General features: G+C 35.1%; 2 protein-coding genes across 4 annotated transcripts in view; one reads left to right on the top strand and one right to left on the bottom strand.

Moving 5' to 3' along the window:
• Positions 1-6572: 6572 nt before the first annotated feature.
• LOC108149572 (G protein-coupled receptor kinase 1) overlaps positions 6573-18965 on the top strand; it is a 382291-nt gene continuing 369898 nt past the window's right edge. Inside the window, exon 1 of one of the 2 annotated variants that reach the window (XM_041710003.1) lies at positions 6573-6923. In XM_041710003.1, coding sequence (XP_041565937.1) covers positions 6811-6923 — 113 coding nt within the window. In that variant the 5' untranslated portion in view covers positions 6573-6810. The remainder of the gene's footprint in view (positions 6924-18965) is intronic. The other variant, XM_041710001.1, reaches the window with a different exon arrangement.
• On the bottom strand, positions 9156-12324 carry LOC121467746. 2 transcript variants are annotated; one of them, XR_005977797.1, is made up of 3 exons: positions 11087-12324; positions 10619-11026; positions 9156-10429 (listed from the first exon to the last, which is right to left on the bottom strand). XR_005977797.1 is itself a non-coding variant. In XM_041710004.1 (2 exons), exons 1-2 carry the CDS (start codon positions 11672-11674, stop codon positions 10763-10765), a joined length of 852 nt encoding a protein of 283 aa, XP_041565938.1. In that variant the 5' UTR covers positions 11675-12324; the 3' UTR covers positions 10516-10762. The 2 variants fall into 2 exon arrangements, 1 of the variants encoding a protein (XP_041565938.1); XM_041710004.1 differs by lacking the exon at positions 9156-10429 and having other exon boundaries at positions 10516-11026.

Below are 18965 nucleotides of genomic sequence, written 5' to 3'. Positions count from 1 at the left end.
TGGATCGAAGTGTTAAAAAACGGGCAATATCAAAAAAGACCCAGCTGAAGGTGGCACTGGAGTGAGGAGTGGCACAATATTGGTTCAGAAACTACCCAAAACTTAGTTTCTTCGATGCCCAGGCGCTTGGAGGCAGTCATTAAGCATAAGGGCTTAGCCACAAAATACTAATTTTTATTTTAAAACGATTCTTTATGTTTATTTTTATCATTTTTCGTTAAGTGTGCCAATAATTTTGTTCAAAGAAAATCAGGTGTTTTTTTTATAATTTTAATTTTTATAATTACTAGAAATGTTATATAAGAGTGAAGTATAGTTGGTTTAGTTGTTAATTTATCAACTTATATGAATAAAATTAGTTTTGATTAAATATCTTAGTTTTTAGTGTAGAAAATCTATATTAAAGTCAGACAAGTCAACTGTCAAAAACTAAGTTCGTCACTGACAAGCATTATAATTTTGTAATTATTATATTTTCAGAGTCACAAAGGAGGGACGGCTTCCGCTTCACCGATTACACAAAAGACCTTTGACTGGCCTTCACTAGGGCTAAGAACAAAACTTACAAGGCTAAAAGTATAGAAAAAGGATGAGAGAAGAAAAAAACGACCCGGAGTAATTATAATAATTGTAATTAATTACAATAAATTTTAGATCAAACGTTTATAAAAAAAAATTAAATAAATAAAAATTGGAATTGAAAAAAGAAACGGTTCCCAATAGCTTTTTTGGGAACGATAATATTTGCATTCTTGGGTAAGACTATTAGAAGGCATGTTTTGGAATCATTCTAAATGTGCTCTTGTGGAAGGTATCAATATTCATTCTTTAGATGTGTTACGCAATGCTTGCTTTGGAAGCTATCCAGGAAGGTTCCCGAGGAACGTTTCTAAGTTCATTCTAACAGTGCGCTGTAGAATGCTTCCTTCGTAAAGTAAAAATGGAAGGGAAAGCCGAGCGTTTCCGAAGTTGAAACTACCTTCCAATGGAACGCATTAAGACTCGTTCTTAGATCGGTTCTAAAAGAAGGCTTGCTTTTTGTCCCGTCTCGAACAAAAAGGAATGGGAGCTTTCAGAGATCTGGAATGCGTTTTTCGCATGCAAAGGAAGCGTAAGAGAACACATCCTGGAAGCGTGTTTTTTCCGACTGGGATACCACTGTTTGCACACACACATTGACAAGTTTCGCCGTGCAAATTACTAACACAACTATGTGCGGACAGGTCAATATGTGTGTGTTTACCGCAGATGTAAACGTCGACGCCGACAGAGCTTTGCTAAAGTCGACGTCCAAGGCTCACAATTCTAAACATTATTTATATGAACATTAGTAAACTAGCTTATTTATATTAATCGATTGATTTAAAACCCCCAATATTAAAATATGCTCCCAGCACTGTAGACAATGTTTTTCTTATCTGCAGGATTCGCGGGAAGTGTGCGTTTTCGGCGTCAATGTGATCAGAGCTCTGTCGGCGTCGATGTTTACATCTGCGGTCAACACACACTTATTGACCTGTCCGCACATAGTTGTGTTAGTAATTTGCACGGCGAAACTTGTCAATGTGTGTGTGCAAACAGTCCCAGTCGGAAGTTAGAGAACGCATTCCAATAAAAAAAGCTTCTTTCATACATGCTTTGCAAGCGAAAAAGAATGTAACAAGCTATAAAGAAGCATTTTTTATGCATTCTAAAGAGTTTTTGTGAAATCGTCCCTTCTACTACAATGCATAAAAAAGCCTTCTTTTGCAATGTAAAAAAAAAAACTGAAACCCGAACGATGCCGATCGTCCGATATTTTTGAGTTCGTGTTTTTCACCGAAAACCTCGCTTACCAAAGAACGCAAAAAGAAGTCTTGTTTTTGAATGGACAAAAAAATGGGAAACAAATGTAATCTATTTTTCTTAATGAACAGCAGCGACGTAAATATATTCACTTTTTATCTTTATAAACAATATCTGAACGCTTTGTTATGTTGGTGGTATATGACTTGTTAAACTTTTTCTAAAATTAATTCTGTAAGAAATATTAATATTTAACTTTATTAATAATAATATTTAATATATTTTATATTGTATTAGAAAATTATTAATTTGAAGCAGTTTTTTATATATTTTAATTTTAGGTAATTATATATACAAGATTACATGATTCCTTTTTAAAGCGTTTTGAATTATTATTTTACATTTGCCGGCGCTATAGTTTCCTCCGCCACTGTATACACAAGGAGTAACCGAACAAAACGGTACTCTAAAAAGCAAACGACAAGAACAAAAGGGAAAAGGCAAGAAAGCGCGCGGCCTTTTTCGTTTCTTTTGCATTTCTCGCCACTTGCATTTTGATTTTCAATTGAAATAGCTGGTGTTTGATTTGATTTGTGAATTGTGAAATTTATATATTCTTTGCGGTTTTAATTTTCAGGTAAGTATAGTGTTAATATAAACAAACTACATATAAAGGAGTTCCAATACTGTTCATAAAATAACATGAACCAAACACTAGATTAATTAAAACAATATGTGATGTGTACCTGTGCCAAAAAAACATTAAATTTATAAACACTTATTAACAATCTTATATACAGTGTACGGTCAAAACAAATTGTTCCTAAAACTGTGTGTGGCTGTTAATCAAACAACTAAAAATAATTATTTATTTGAGCGTACACTGCAATAAGACTTGAGTTTTATTTAATAATAAATACATATCCATAAATTCTGTTAATTTAATTAATGCGTTTTAAATATTATTTTCGTTTAGTTCCAGAAGAACTAGTTCAAAACAAAAGGTAATTTATATATATTTCATAAATTTAAATTTTGTGTTTTTTGAACTCGTTTCGTTTATTTGTGTGCTCTCTTTTTTCTCTCTTCCTTTTACTTCTACCTAGGGTGGACTTACATCTACATAAAAGTTGTGTTTTATTAGGGTGGACCTAAGAACACAAATTAAGTGAACAAAAATTTAAGAAAAATAAACATAAATTTAAATAAATAAACATTACATAAATAAAAAAATTTAATAACTTAATTGAAAAAAATATTATACAAAACAAACATAAATAATATAATTTAAAATGAGGGGAATGTCGCGGTCAAATATTCATCGCTTAACGAAAAAACAAAAGGAAGAGCTTCAGCAATCGGCTGCTAGAGCTCTTACTTTTGATACAGAAAATAATTCTGGAAATGAATGCCTATGTGAACCCGAATCGGATAAAAGTGCATCAAACTATTCTTATGAGTATGATACCTATGAATCTCCGTGAAAAATTATTAGAATGGTACCATAATAATAATGTTACTAGAGTTCATATTGATGCACTTTTAAAAACTTTTGAATTCGGAAAATCTAGATCTTCAATAAGATATTAAGTCCAAGTTTGATAATGGAGCTTAATTATGGCGGTACTAGGGACAGGGAAGGTTTTGCGTCCTACATTCATTTAAATGGAACATTATTCGGTAAGTGTTTTACAAACTTACAATCATATTTTAATAAAATTACATATTTCCTTCTCATTATTATATTTTATATTATATTTTCTCATTATTATATTTTCAGAGTCACAAAGAAGGGACGGTTACCGCTTCACCGACCATATTAAAGACCTTCGACTGGCCTTCTCAAGGGCCAAAAATAAAACTTACAAGGCTAAAAGTTTGGACAAAAAGATGAGAGAGGACGAAAACGGCCAGGAGTAATACAATAAGTTTTAAAGCATGTTTATATTAAAAAAAATTAAATAAATAAAAATTGGAATTGAAAAAAGAAACGGTTCCCAATAGCTTTTTTGGGAAGGATAATATTTGCATTCTTGGGTAAGACAATTAGAAGGCTAGTTTTGGAATCATACTTAATGTGTTCTTGGGGAAGGGATCAATATTCATTCTTTAGATGTGTTACGCAATGCTTGCTTTGGAAGCTATCCGGGAGAGTTCCCGAGGAACGTTTCTATGTTCATTCCAACAGTGCGCTGTAGAATGCTTCCTTCGTAAAGTACAAATGGAAGGGAAACCCGAGCGTTTCCGAAGTTGAAACTACCTTCCAATGGAACGCATTAAGACTCGTTCTTAGATTGGTTCTAAAAGAAGGCTTGCTTTTTGTCCCGTCTCGAACAAAAAGGAAAGGAAGCTTTCAGGGATCTGGAATGCGTTTTTCGCTTGCAAAGGAAGCGTAAAAGAACGCATCCTGGAAGCGTGTTTTTTCCGACTGGGGTGGTATTATTTTGCCGGCTGGGCAGCAGCAGCAGCGCGGCGGCAGAATACGACACAGTGGTCGGCACACATCTATAACATATTATAACATGTACACAGTACGTGTCGGCCTATGCCGCCACGTCGCACACACATTGACAAACTAGCAGAGCTCTGTCGGCGTCCACGTGTTTCATATACATATCTATTTATGCATGTGTTAAATTTTGTTTGTTATTACTTTAAAAAATATTAAAACACGAGCGGCAAATTTTATTCTTTCACGAATAATTTACGGATAATTAACGGCAAATTCCTGCAAAAGAAATTTTTCGAAAAGTTAAAGTTTAGTTTTGTGTACTGTTAACTTGATATCAAGTTAGCAGAACACAGGGTTTGTTAAAAAAAAATATTAAAACACGAGCGGCAAATTTTATTCTTTCACGAATAATTTTCGGATAATAAACGGCAAATTCCTGCAAAAGAAATTTTTCGAAAAGTTAAAGTTTAGTTTTGTGTACTGTTAATTTGATATCAAGTTAGCAGAACACAGGGTTTGTTAAAAAAAAAAATATTAAAACACGAGTGCCAAATTTTATTCTTTCACGAATAACGGCAAATTTCTGCAAAAGAAATTTTTCGAAAAGTTAAAGTTTAGTTTTGTGTACTGTTAACTTGATATCAAGTTAGCAGAACACAGGGTTTGTTAAAAAAAAATATTTAAATACGAGCGGCAAATTTGATTCTTTCACGAATAATTTACGGATAATAAACGGCAAATTCCTGCAAAAGAAATTTTTCGAAAAGTTAAAGTTTAGTTTTGTGTACTGTTAACTTGATATCAAGTTAGCAGAACACAGGGTTTGTTTAAAAAAAAATTAGTAAAACACGAGCGGCAAATTTTATTCTTTCACGAATAATTTACGGATAATTAACGGCAAATTATGGTAAAAAAAAATTTTAGATTTTGAAAGTTGTACTGCTAAATTTATGCATATTCCCAAGGAACGTTTCTTAGTTCATTCTAACAGTGCGCTGTAGAAGGATTCCATCGAAAAGTACAAATGGAAGGAAAGCCGAGCGTTTCCGAAGTTGAAACTACCTCCCAACGTATTAAGATTTGTTCTTAGATCGGTTCTAAAAGAAGGCTTGACTCTCCAGTCTGGTGTTTTGATGATTTACAAATTTCTTGTAAAGGATTCTGGATCTGACTGAGATCTGTACCCCGGCATTCTTATAGCCTGATTCCATTGCCGCATTAAAACGCATTTAGCCAAATGCGCATTTATTTACACAGGGAATCCCATAAGGCTAAATGCCGCATTTAAAATAAACGCGATTTTTAAATGCGATTAAAAACTATTCGCCCCGAACTTTTTTAGAAAAAATACCGGAAAATACCGATGTTTAACGATATTTTGTTCGTGCCACCACTACAACAGCTGTTTTCCATAAGCAAGGTTGGCGCAATTTTCGATGTCTTTTGAATATAAAATCTATTTTGCATAAAAATGACTGAAACCTAGAGCGCACGCTGCAAATTCTGCTTGCAGTACCACAATGCCTTACTACTGGATCTGTAGCAAGAAATAACTCCCACATATACGGGGATCCTTGCCCTTTTTAGAAACTGTGGTGGTCTCCATTGCACACCCGTCATAACAACGCAATCAGCTTCTCTTCCTTGTCGTCCAAGTTGGCATATGCCTCGGTCGCGTTATGGATGTCCTGCTAAGCATGAAAGAATTGAGTAAACTCACTCATATTCATTGTTTTTAATTAATTTCTTTTGGATTTGTCAGAATTCAAAAGTAAACAAACCCAGATCAGCTGTTCGTGCCACTCACATGTCGGAGTAGCATTAGCTTAATGCTAATGCGCCAATGGAATCAGGCACATTTAAAAAGTCCACTAATGCGGCAATGGAATCAGGCTATTACTCTCCTCTACAGAGTCTGGAATTAATCGGTCATTTTTTTTAATTTGTAATAAAGTGGAACTCAGTTGCTATCTATTGTAAACATATATTTTTTCGTATTTTCCTTCGTTTTTATAGAATTTCCAAAAGGTGTGAGTGTTTCGAAGTGGTCAAGTGTATTACTTTCTCCATTGCAAAATTCCACAATCGTTCCTTAAGTTACCTGTTGGATATAAAAGCCTAACCACATTAGATCTGCCAAATTTTAAAATATGCAAATCACAGTTTAAACATCGTTTCACCAAATAAATATTGTAATGTGAATAGGCTATAATGATTTGCAGTTCAAATTTGTTTTAACCCAGATACATTATGAGCTCCCCTTGTATTAATGATGTGGTAATAACATCGATAGTCGCCACAAAACATCGATACTTCCAATATTTTTAATAGTATCGCTGCATAGATGAATTGTTCGATGTTTCTCCACCTCTAATAGCTACAACCAAGAAAAATTGATTGTTGAAAATATATACATACCATTTAGTTTTGTTGATATCAGTAACGAAACAAAAATGCTCCATTAAACTTAAGTTGTTCTTAGTCCAGTATGTGCAAAAAAAACAATACCAATTGAACTATATCTAAACACAACTAAATAATAAACACAAGTAAACACAATCTAAATAAAGGCCATGGCGGATTTGGAAGCGGTTTTAGCTGATGTCAGCTATTTGATGGCAATGGAAAAGTCTAAATGTACTCCAGCTGCAAGGGCCAGCAAGAAATTAGTTTTACCAGACCCCAGGTAAAAAATATATGAAGATACATACATACACTTAATGAGGAAGAAACCAGGTCTAACATCATAAATTTCTGATACAACTGGCGTTTTATTTAGCAGCTTTGATTGTTATTTGGTTGAACCGAAGAATATTCATTGAATTATATGAAACACAAAGTATATTTTAATCAAGGGCTTATAACTCAGAAAATGAAACCTTTTCAAAACTAAAAAGTAATATAGTAAATAGTATATTTTTTAAACGACTGAATCTCCAAATTGCAAATTCAACGCTGAAATTTTACCAGTTAAGCAGCCCAAAGGCAGCTGAAAGTTTTGTTGAATGTTAATAAATTAGATTTTTTGTCAGTATTTCAGAATTAAGTCGTTTAAAGAATACCCAAAGTATATCTTTATCATCAATAAATTTTCAGTTGTTGAGACGCATATATGAATAATTGGAACAATCGGAAAACTAACAACAAATATTATATATAAGTTCGTTGTTTTCGTATATTAATATATGTTCCCATTTTCGGCATATACAGCAAACCACAAATTACGCTTACCTACGAGCCAAAATGCTCACCCCCCAACCTTAACAACGAACTGCTAATAACAACTATAACCGGCAAAATGCCTTCGTTTAAAACTGTGACTTCGAACTTAAAAACGAGCGCATTACAAACTGGAGTCGATCGCTATGTGCAGTTAAAAAGATAAATATAAGCCCACAGCTAAGCAAGAAAACTAACGCACCCAAAGTTAATAAAACTACAAAAACCCTATGCCAAAAAACACGCTAACAAAAATAGGTTATCGGTTTTTCGTCACCCAATTTATGTTCGTCAGGCAAATTATGTCACTCCCATAATTACTGCCCATTCGCTTTGGGGAACAGAATAAATGCATGCAACTAAACAATCACAATGGTAGAAATAAAGAAAACTCTTAGGAGCTTGTTCGCACTCAAAATCTTTTCCTAAAGCTCCTAAAAATACAATCTGTTTCGGTGGTTTTTGTAGGTTACGCCCACAGTAGAGCTGCGAAGTAATCGATTCTCTTTTAATGAAAAAAATCTATTAAATCGAAGAATGTTATGATAAAATATCCTTTACCCTTTAACAAGAAAGTTGAGATCTCGTTAATATTCCTTCAAACCATAAAAAAGATCATAAATTAAAATTTTAAGGCTCTAATGATTTTTCTTGTCCAAAATTAGTCTGTCAACCATTTTCGGATGTGCATAAAGTTAGCAGAACAACTTTTGAAATTTAAACTTTTTTCTTATCGACAATTTGCCGTTATTTATCCGTAAATTAATCGTGAAAGAAAAAAATTTGCCGCTCAATTTTTTTAAAAATTATGAGATGTTCTGCTAACTTGATATCAAGTGAGCAGAACATCTTACTAAACTTCAACTTCTCCAAAAAATTTTTAACTGGCAATTTGCCGTTATTTATCCGTAAATTATTCGTGAAAGAAAAACATTTGCCGCTCCTGTTTTAAGGATTTTTTTTTTTAAAAACATAGTTGTTCTGCTAACTTGATATCAAGTTAGCAGAACATCTTATTAAACTTTAACTTTTCCAAAATTTTTTTAGCTTGGAATTTGCCGTTATTTATCCGTAAATTATTCGTGAAAGAAAAAAATTTGTTCTGCTAACTTGATATCAAGTCATCTTATTAAACTTTAACTTTTCCAAAATTTTTTTAGCTTGGAATTTGCCGTTATTTATCCGTAAATTATTCGTGAAAGAATCAAATTTGCCGCTCCTGTTTTAAGGATTTTTGTTTAAATTAATAAAAAGGTTGCTTTTAAGTAGAATTTATTGTCCTAACAGCCCCACTGTAAGCAAAAACAAATTTTAGGCTTAACATTTTTAATTGCTATTTATTTTATATCTTTGCATAAATTAACAACTCCGGTTTAACATTTTGATTTTTATCAGGACAGTACGGTTTTTTTAACAAGTCATCGTAAACCGTCCAATATGTGCTCCTACGTGTGAAGGCTTTGTAGTGGCACACAAAATGTTGAATTCTTGTTGACACAGGCGGACCAACAAAATCGATGAAGCCTATTAAAGTAAATTATCTTGAGTTTTTGGACTCTGAAAGATATCAGGAATGGTGGAGAGTAGCATTGGGTGGTCTATGTCAACACCAATCAGCACAATGTCACCTAGAAATTATAAAAATATATTTTTAATCATTTAGTTAAAGTTAAACAAATTAAGTTGTTACCTATCTCATGAATGGTGTTTTTATTTATTTGTGTGCAGGCATCTTGGCGACATCTAGTGCCTTCTAGGGCTACATGCTGCTGTATAGCACTCTCTAGACTTCCGCGTAACTCCTGTGCAGTTACGGTTATTGATGGCAACTCAGTGATGCGGGCTTTGCATCCAGAAGGACAAAAGGAAATTTCCTTAAACGAGGGAGTGGCTTTAAATATAAAATTGGCCAGGCTCACAACATTGCAAGTGCAATCAACACTTTGGATACAATTCATTGGTTGCTTTTTAAAAAAGCTGAGCATAATTTGTGCTCGCTTTTTATATGACTGAACATCGATCTTACTTTCGATAACACTCAAACATAGCGTTCTCATTTCTTTTTTTTTACATATAACTTTAATGTTTCAGAGTCTGAGACTCCAGCTATGAGCACCTGAAAAAGGCTGTCGAAAGCACACGTGTTCTGCAAAGGAAAGGTCGATCCCTCTACCTTTACCAGGCTTAGTGTAGAATCGTTGCCGTTTCTTAAAATGGGCAAGGTGGTTAATTTTTGAGAAAAAATATCATTGAAATCGACATTTTCCTTATTGATTTATTTATTTTATTTTATTTATTTTCTTTTCTTTTTGTTTTCTCCCAAGCCTCTCCAGTTCTCTACCCCATTCAACGCCCCTCTGGGTGAATTGTGGGACGACTCGAAACAGTCCTCGCAAATTTGGATTCGTCCGCCTTTGACCAATTTCTTGCATAAATAGCAAGTGTCTGTAGTTTCTGTAGCACTCATTAATGACACATTGCTTATATTGCTGATGTCCATGAGGGACTCTAGCTGGAAACTTGAAACAGTTTGGGCTATTTCACTATCAACAGTTTCGTTACAACCCTCCACATCTTTAAAGTTTACGTCATTTTGTACTTTTGTGGAGCAGTCTATTAATTTGGTGCTTCCGTTAAAATATGTTACCAGCTTGTCTACTGCTACGTCCACACGGGTTTTGGATTTTAGGACTGAATTTTTGATTGACTTGAATTCAATCTCTACTGGAGCGCTACTGGCTGGAATTCTTCCGAATCCAAAACTGTTTCGGACAATACTAGACCACAACGGAATGGTCCTGAGGTGCTTCAGTAGCCGTTTACAAAACTGCGCGCACTCACGTGGGTTGAGGTCGTCTCCTCTCTCGTTCTCCACAATTTCGTCCACTTCTTGTTTTATGGATAAAGCCCAATCAGCAAGGTATCCTGTAGTGCTATCCGTATACTCATCATCGAAAGTGGTTTCAGTCTGACCTAAAGAACAATTAAACAGACTCGACATCTTAGAACATAGAGTTTGGATAATATATAAATATTCATATATAGATTGCTGTATTAATTCGGTTTTTAAATGTTATACATTAACGACATACAAATCGTGTAAAACAGACTTACCAGCTTACAACTAATTACCTTAAAAACTAAATGTATGACATATTTTACCTAAGGTATGGACATTTGTTGCTAGTTCAGTCGCGTCAACAAGAGCATTTAGTTCACTTTCTTGCTTCGCTTGTCTCTCGATTATTTTAACCGATTCTTTTAAAACCAGTGCTCCTTCTCCGCCTCTTTTACACAAAGAAATTATTAACAACGCCTTAATAATTCTTCGGGCGTCTTCTGGACTTGTCGACAAAATGAGCTGACCAATTCCGAAATAAAGCGCTTTACAAGCTTTTTTTCGGTTTTAAAAAAATCGGCCCAATTCTTCATATAGTGAGCGACATCAATGCGGATGTAAGTCCTCGGCATATTATTAGACATGCAAGCGTCTGCATAGGCTTCAACCGTGTCGAAAGTCGCAAACGCCAAACAACAAATTGACAGCAAAGCCCTTGAAGAATCGCACACCTGCAATAAATTAAATCTATATATATTCATTATAATTAATTTTTTTTTTTATAAAATTACCACTTCTTTAGGGTACTGTGCTCCTGTTTGTATCCATCTAAGAAGCCATGTCGTTATTGAAACCATGTCTTGTTTCTCTGTTAGCATCGACGAAACAACAAACTGCCCAAACGCAGAGTGTAGCACAGCAATGTGAAGGAATATATGCTGCGATTTCTTTCCATCAATGTGTCTGTACTCCATAATCCTCCCACCAGAAGCATCGATACAGAGGGCACTCTGTTTTCTTAGTTTATTATAAACGCGAATCTGATGCGGTGACCAAAAAAGAACTTTAACAGGATCTCTACCAATGTCTCGAACAATTTCCTGGCCATTACGACTTCTTTTCAGGTCAGAGATTGCGTCCAGTGGATCTACCTTCCTGAATCGTTTTTTTCCTGCCTCATATTTTGCGGTTCTGCATACTGATGCGGAATACAAATGAGGTGGTTCTAAATCGTCGTCCGATCCCATAAGCTCGGAAGCTTTCTTGGCCCTATAGAACAGTGTAGATTCCTTTTCCAAATTGGAAACTAACGCATTTCGCGTTTGACCTCGGAGCTGTCGTTTTCCACATTTATTTTGTCCTTTAGTGGCGGTGCACATGATCTTAAAGACTTCATCATTTTCGAGATTTGGCAAAAGTTCGGCATGCACTTTGCTGCCGCACTTGCAATGGCCTGCGATAGAAAATAATATAACATAATGCCAGATTTTTTTGACTATAAACCTCTGGTAAATTCGAAATTTTAAAAGTATATATAAGCAATTTTTTTTTTATATATGTTCAAATAAGTCTAATTATTCCAGAAATTAATGACACAGTCATTAGTCATAGGTTCCAGATTTTTTAAAAAATTGTGAATCTTATAACCTACCTTGGAATTTTCCAGCAGTTTTATCTGAATTTATGTAGTGGTTCTCAAAATGATAGCCATGGGACAATCTAAATTCATCGTATATTCTCTTCGAAAAAATCTCGGTCCATTTTTTCGGTTGCAGGACATTTATAACCCTTTGGCGAACATTACCATTTTTGTCCCTATACCGTCTAGAAGTTTCAACTATTAGCTGGTCCACCTCAGATTTTGTAAGCGTCATTACAAATTCGCGTGTTTCATTTTCGACCGTTTCGTCCGTTCGTTTGCTCGTGTTCCATTCCTGGGACTCGTCTGACAAATTATAATTTTCTGTCTCACGACTTTTTCTTGTAACGGAGACTTTTCCCAATAAACAGCGCTAAATGCAAAGTAATGACATTCTATCGGGCTAATCCAAAGTATGCCACGTATACTTTTGGGTGGTTGTTAGTTTACTAAAATTCGACAAGTTGATGACTTTTGCTTCCTTCTGCTCTGAAATATGCAAAAAAAAAAAGGTTATTTTGAATAATTTTTTCAACTCAGCATATTATCCAAAAAAATGTTTAGCTACCCGGACAAAAGAACTCCACTTTCACCCCCCTTTCCAAAAGGGTGAAGGCAGTACTAATTAAGTCTTGGTATGCAATCCCTATTATTTTATCGATACCTTTTTGTGGATACGTTAGGTGGTTGTGAGTTGACTGGAATTAGACATATTGATAGCCTTGGCATCCTATTGGACTCAAAACTTAATTTATGTAGTTCGTCCAATTCTAGAGTATTGCTCACCAGTTTGGAGTCCCCAATACAGTGTACATAATGCAGTGCCTTAATTGGGATGCAAACCTAATTTTACCATCTTACTCTAGTAGACTTATTCTAATTAATTTACCAACTTTATTCAATCGTAGAACAATCCTTGATATTACTTTGTCCTGGCTCGCAACATTTCTGTGTACCTAATAGAATTACTAGGAACGATGTTCCCATGATTTTAAACCACTGTCGATCAAACTATGATCTGCATGAACCTTTTAGAACTATGTAATGACTATAATAAACTCTATCACATAATTTCTACTATCAAATCTTTATCAATTTTGAATGCAATAATTATATCTTACTTAGCACGAAATTAGTGTGTAGTATTTTGGTTTTTGAATAAGTTCGTCCATTCCTTTTTCGTCCCTATTCTTTCACCTTTCGCGATCTCGTTTTCCACGCGATCTGGGGTCCGCGCTGAACAAGAACTGCTTGGAGCCGTAAGAGCAACTTGTAATGACGATAGTGTATCAACGTTCAAATAAAAAAAAATATATATTTTATTGGAATAATATTACAATGTTCTTTTCACAAATTAGGTTTCTTCTCTTCTATGTTATTTTATTTTAAATTATTATTTATTTTTTTTTTTTTGGAAACTGTTTTATTTACACGCCACACAAGAATGGTCCTTGTTTTCGTGTATGCGTAGGAGTGTTCAAAGATGCCAAATATTCGGGTATTAAGTGCAAGCTTGTCAGCGTTATGTTGTTATGCCCGTTTCTATCACGACCAATAATCTACAGGTCGGTTGAGTGCCGTCTGCAGAGACGTCGTCGACCCAATGGTCTAGCAAGCCGTCTAGCCAGACGGTTTGTGTGATCCAGCAGGCACAACCGTCGGCACTCCGGTGTCCTGAGACAACACACGATTTTCGACATAATGGTGCCATTTCACGAAAGACAAATTCAAGCGCAGGGCAGCCTTCTTCAAAATGCACCTCTTTGCGACTGAAATACTGAACTCGTGCATAAAAATGAGAATAAGAATGAGAGAGCAACAAAACCGAATGCACCCGCTGGGGCCTGCTGCTGAGAGCCCTGGGGGCCTCTCGCTTTCAAATTTTTGTGTCAAAATTCGTTGTATGAAATGACCAGTCTATATGTTGTATGGTTAGTGATCTAACGCAGCTATTGCTAAGAGCCTAGCAAGCATGATCCACTCAAAAATCTTGAAAAAAGTGGGTAGGAGACTAATCGGCCGATAGGAATCTAGGGAGCACGGGTTTTTTCCATTTTTTTGTACTATTGTGACTAGAGCACAATTCCAAGGGGCTGGAAAATTACCAAGGTCTAGGGATAATTTTAGTATTGTACGGCAGCGCTTCGTTTGGCTCTGCAAATACACCCGTACGGTTTCATAACATTTCCTGAAAATTTTTCAATATCTTGTGGTACAACTATATGTTCCACATTTGTAAAATTAACATTTGCACTCTTCAAAAATTTAATTTCCTCCGAACTGCTATAAGTTAATTTTTTTTCTTTTAGGTCAAGTACGACGTCAATTATTCCATCAAACGTTGTTAAGTTTGGTAGCAAGAAAAATGTTGTATTTGTATTAAAAAGGTTCATTATACATTTTTGATTTATTGCGTTGTGACCACGAATTAATTTTGTAGAGAACGGTTTATTTACGAAAATAACGTTTTTATAATCAATTAAAAGTTTTTTTTTCTCCCTGCGATTTCCCTTTCTATGAATAGGAGTAGGGAGTTATGCCTAAAAAATTTATTTCATCGTATTCTACTTGATCATCGTCAATGTTCTCACTTTGCTCTTCGGCTACTGCCGGGTATTCATTATTGGTTTCATTGGTGGGTCACTGTCGTAGGTAATAATTGTCTTGTTTATCAACAGAGTCAGATTTTTCTCTACTTCGTCATAGTACGGTGTGTTGACATCTCCTGTTCTATTAAATATATCGGTCGTTTATCCGCGTATGTAAAGTCAAGCCTGTTAATACTAGCTTAAAATTTAAACGAAAGAACCATATCGGCTGGGCTTTTTATTTTGTTTCGGTAGTTTTTGGAACTACCATTATATTTTTCGAATACTTTATAGGCGGTATACGCCGCGTATGTCTCATTCTTTCCCTTAAAGTCCAGCAGGGACTTCATAATATCTAACGTTTTGCAGCACGCGATACCTATTATGATTTCGGCATCTCTCTACGTTTCTACTTCTGGTGTGCCGATATTTAAACCACCTAATCGCTTGTGAAAATCTTCTAATTTTTGCTCAAAGCTCTTTTCCTGCGCGGCGAGTGCGCTCGCAACTGCGCCTTCTATAATGGATTTTAATTCATTCATTGGTCATTGGTTTAGATTCTGAAATCTGTCTAAAAATTCTTCTATCTCTCTAACGCTTATATGATTTAAACACAAAGAACAAGGATTTTAGTTTTTTTTTGTATTTAATTTTTTTTAAAAAAGTTTTCGAACTTGTGTCTTTTTTTTTGACTGAGAATCTTGGAAAATCACTTTTTTAATACTTTTAAAATATTTTGCAATTTAAAAAAAATAGACATATCAATGAACATTCTACTTACATGGTTTTTATTTAATTATACAAACTCTTGTTGTTGCCGCTGTCGGTTTCTTCCTTCTTTTAATTTAGTTTCGCTCTTAGTCGTTCCTTATTTGTTTTTGTTTGGTTGATTTGTTGTTGTTGCCCGGTTTTGTTGTTTTTTCTTTTTTTTACGAATCGAACGCGTTTTTAAATATTTTTTTATTTAATGTTTTTATTTAAACGTCGAATCCAAGGTCTTACGATCGCGTTTTTTTTTGTACACAGGTCGAGGGTCTTACGACGCGTTGTTTTTTATTTATTTAACACAGGTCAAGGGTCTTACGACGCGTTGGGTGCCAATTAATTATATGTCCAGTTTAAAGGATTAATTTTAAGACGCACTGTACCGCACGAATGAGAAGCCTTTCAAATTGCGAGGTTTGACCGTCACGGTTTTTTTTTCTCCAAAATTCAACTAACTGCTAAGTACATTAATTCTTATAACGAAAGCTAGCCGTATGCCTAGAAGTGCTGTCCTGGCTGCCCATGCATGGAGTGCATCGGAGTGCATTGCCCGCTGATTGCGCTGACTGAAGGTTGGGATTTTGGCAACGTCGTTGTGCAACGTCCGCAGGTGTCGCTGGCCTTGCATTATTATATTCAATTATGCACGATCAGCTTGGGAACTTCCGTTTTGCTGGGAACCGTGTCAACTTTTACATATACATATACATATATTTTTGATCAGCATCACTAGGAGTGTCGATCAAGCGGTGTCCGTCTGTTGCTACGCAAAATAGTCTCTCAGTTTAAAAGCTATCTGCATAAAACATTCCCAAAAATTGTATTCCTATTGCAGGTATTCCAGGATCCAGACAGATCGGGCGACTATATCATATAGCTCCCATAGGAACAATCAGGACATAACATACAAAACAATATTATTTTGCTCTTAAAATACTGTTTAAATGTTATCAAAATCGGACGACTATATTATACAGCTCCCATTGAAATAATCGGAATATTACATAAAACCATTTTTTAAAAATCGTAACATCTCTAATTATCAATATTTTTTTTGTGATTCTTTTTCCTACGGTTTAATAATTCAGAATAACGCTTTTAGTTGTATTAAAATCGGAAAACGATATCATATAGCTGCTTTTGGAACGATCAAATAATTGAAGTGAAACTCCAAAACGAGCCGTCTAGCATATAGCTCCCATAGGAACAATCGGAAAAATAAATTTTAAAAAATTATAACTTTGGTGTTTTTTAATTTTTTTGTTAGTTCTTCGAGATATAGTAATGGTTAAATATTTCAGAATTACGGTTTAAATTTCATCAAAATCGGACGACTATAGCATATAGCTCCCATAGGAACAATCATAAAAAAAAATAAAAAATTATAACTTTGGTGTTTTATAATTTTTTTTCTAGTTCTTCGAGATATATGAATGGTTAATATTTCAGAATTACGGTTTAAATTTCATCAAAATCGGACGACTATAGCATATAGCTCCCATAGGAACAATCTTATAGCTGCCATAGGAACTATCGAATAATTAAGCTGCAAATCATTATAGCTTCAATGTTTTTAAACATACACGCAAGTAAATCATAATTTTAACGTTTTCAAGAGTATTTAGTTTTTGAAATAGCTGCAAGGGTATATGAACTTCGGCTTGCCGAAGTTTACTTGCTTTCTTGTTGTTTATAAAATTTTAATTAATTTATTGAAGTACTGGTCTTTTTCTTTTGAACTAGCTTAGCATGCTTTGCTAATGCTTCTAGAGCAGAGGTGCTCACGTCTATGGAACACATTTTTTCTCTCTTCTGCTCTATTTCTTGCGTCTTTTTATACCCTTGCAGAGGGTATTATAATTTCAATCAGAAGTTTGCAACGCAGTGAAGGAGACATCTCCGACCATATAAAGTATATGTCGGAGATGGCTCATTTATTTCCATTTTTCGGACGCAGCAAGTTCTGTTCGTTTCAGTGGCGTGATCGTAACTGAACTCGCTACGCACATTCCAAGTTATTTCACAAGTTTTGCAGATCATAATGCTATCTCTTTTCTACGCCCCTACGAACAGACCTTACTCAACAGCAGAGGATGTCTCTTTTCCTTAGCTGTTGTGCGTTCTGAAAACCACCGTTAGCGACATCGTGTCGCCACTCAAAATGTACATGCATGCACAATGGTCAAACTAACCATTCTATGCCACACATATACAGTGGGCAAATTAATCATTCTACGACACGGCCTTCCTGACAAATCACACGTCCTCGTGTGTTTGATCTAGGATTTTCTCAATTATCGTCAAATTTTATTTATCATTTAATTCATTAACTTTTATTTATATAAAGTTTCAACTTTTATACCAAACAATCAAATTGGTTTTACAATGACATTACTTAGACGTTTTCATAACATTTTGTCTTAAGTCAAACTTAACAATTCTTCTTTTCTGTAATTCCATTATGTTGTGAAGTTATTCTAACTGATTTTAGCCATAACAAGTCCTTCTGTCATGGTGCTATCAACACTGACCCCCGCCACAGCAAGTCCTTCTACTATGGTGCGATCGATTAACCCCCGCCATAACAATTCCATCTGTTATGGTGCGGTCGATTGACCCCCGCCATAACAATTCCATCTGTTATGGTGCGGTCTCTATATCCCCACTTGGGATTCCAAGGCAACTGCTGTGCCATCTTTATCTCTATTTCTCATTTCAGAGTCAGATGCATCTCCTCTTGAGTCATCTAGTTCTTCATCAATTTCTTTACTTAATTCTCTATTGGGCAATGCCCTCAAAAACTCATGTGCATACTTATAAGTTCTTTTGCTTGTTAAAGACTTTAAAACATATCTATCGCCATCTAGTTGTTCGATTATTTCGAACGGACCTTTAAATTTCGGATCAAGCTTAGTTTGGTGACGCTCTTCGTTTTTTATTAAAACATGGTCTCCCACATTATATTTTATTATCTTTGCTTTATTCTTATCATATCTATGTTTATCATAACGAGCATTAGCCTCCATATTTTCCTTGGCTTGTTTTCTTATAGACTCTCTATCAACTAAATTATCCTCTTCTTCACCTATTGGTAACAAACATAGAGGTCTAGATTCTCTACCAATTAGCATTTCTAATGGACTAAACTTTGTGACTCGATTGGTGGTACAATTAATTGCCAATTGTACTTCGGTAAGAGCATCTTGCCACGACCTCTGACTGGTTTCGACTGCTGTCAACATACTCTTAAGCGTGCTCATTATACGCTCTACCTGGCCGTTTGCCCTACTCGCGCCTGTAGCAATTAAGTGTAGCTCAATCTTTTGGGAGGAACAAAATTCACGGAATCCTGAGCTTGCAAAATTACGGCCCTGATCCGCTATAATGCGTGTAGGCGCACCAAACAAACACACGACGGCCTTAACAGCTTTGATTGAACATTCAGTATCAATATTTAAGGTGTGATGTAAGTAAACAAATTTCGTGAACGCATCTACTAAGACAATTACGTACTCCTTTAGGTCATTCTTTCCACTCAACTTTCCTGTTATATCAATATGCACTGTGTGCCACGGGATGTCTACCTTAGGAATCGAATGTAATTCAGATTGAATTTTTCCAACTGGTGGCTTAGCTAATTTGCAAGTAATGCAATTTTCAACAAATCTACGAACGTAC

The sequence above is a fragment of the Drosophila elegans genome, unplaced genomic scaffold (genome assembly GCF_018152505.1).
Source record: "Drosophila elegans isolate 14027-0461.03 unplaced genomic scaffold, ASM1815250v1 contig_684, whole genome shotgun sequence".
Taxonomy (NCBI): domain Eukaryota; kingdom Metazoa; phylum Arthropoda; class Insecta; order Diptera; family Drosophilidae; genus Drosophila; species Drosophila elegans.
Note: the sequence above shows the minus strand (reverse complement) of the source record. Positions and strands in the feature narration are given on the sequence as shown.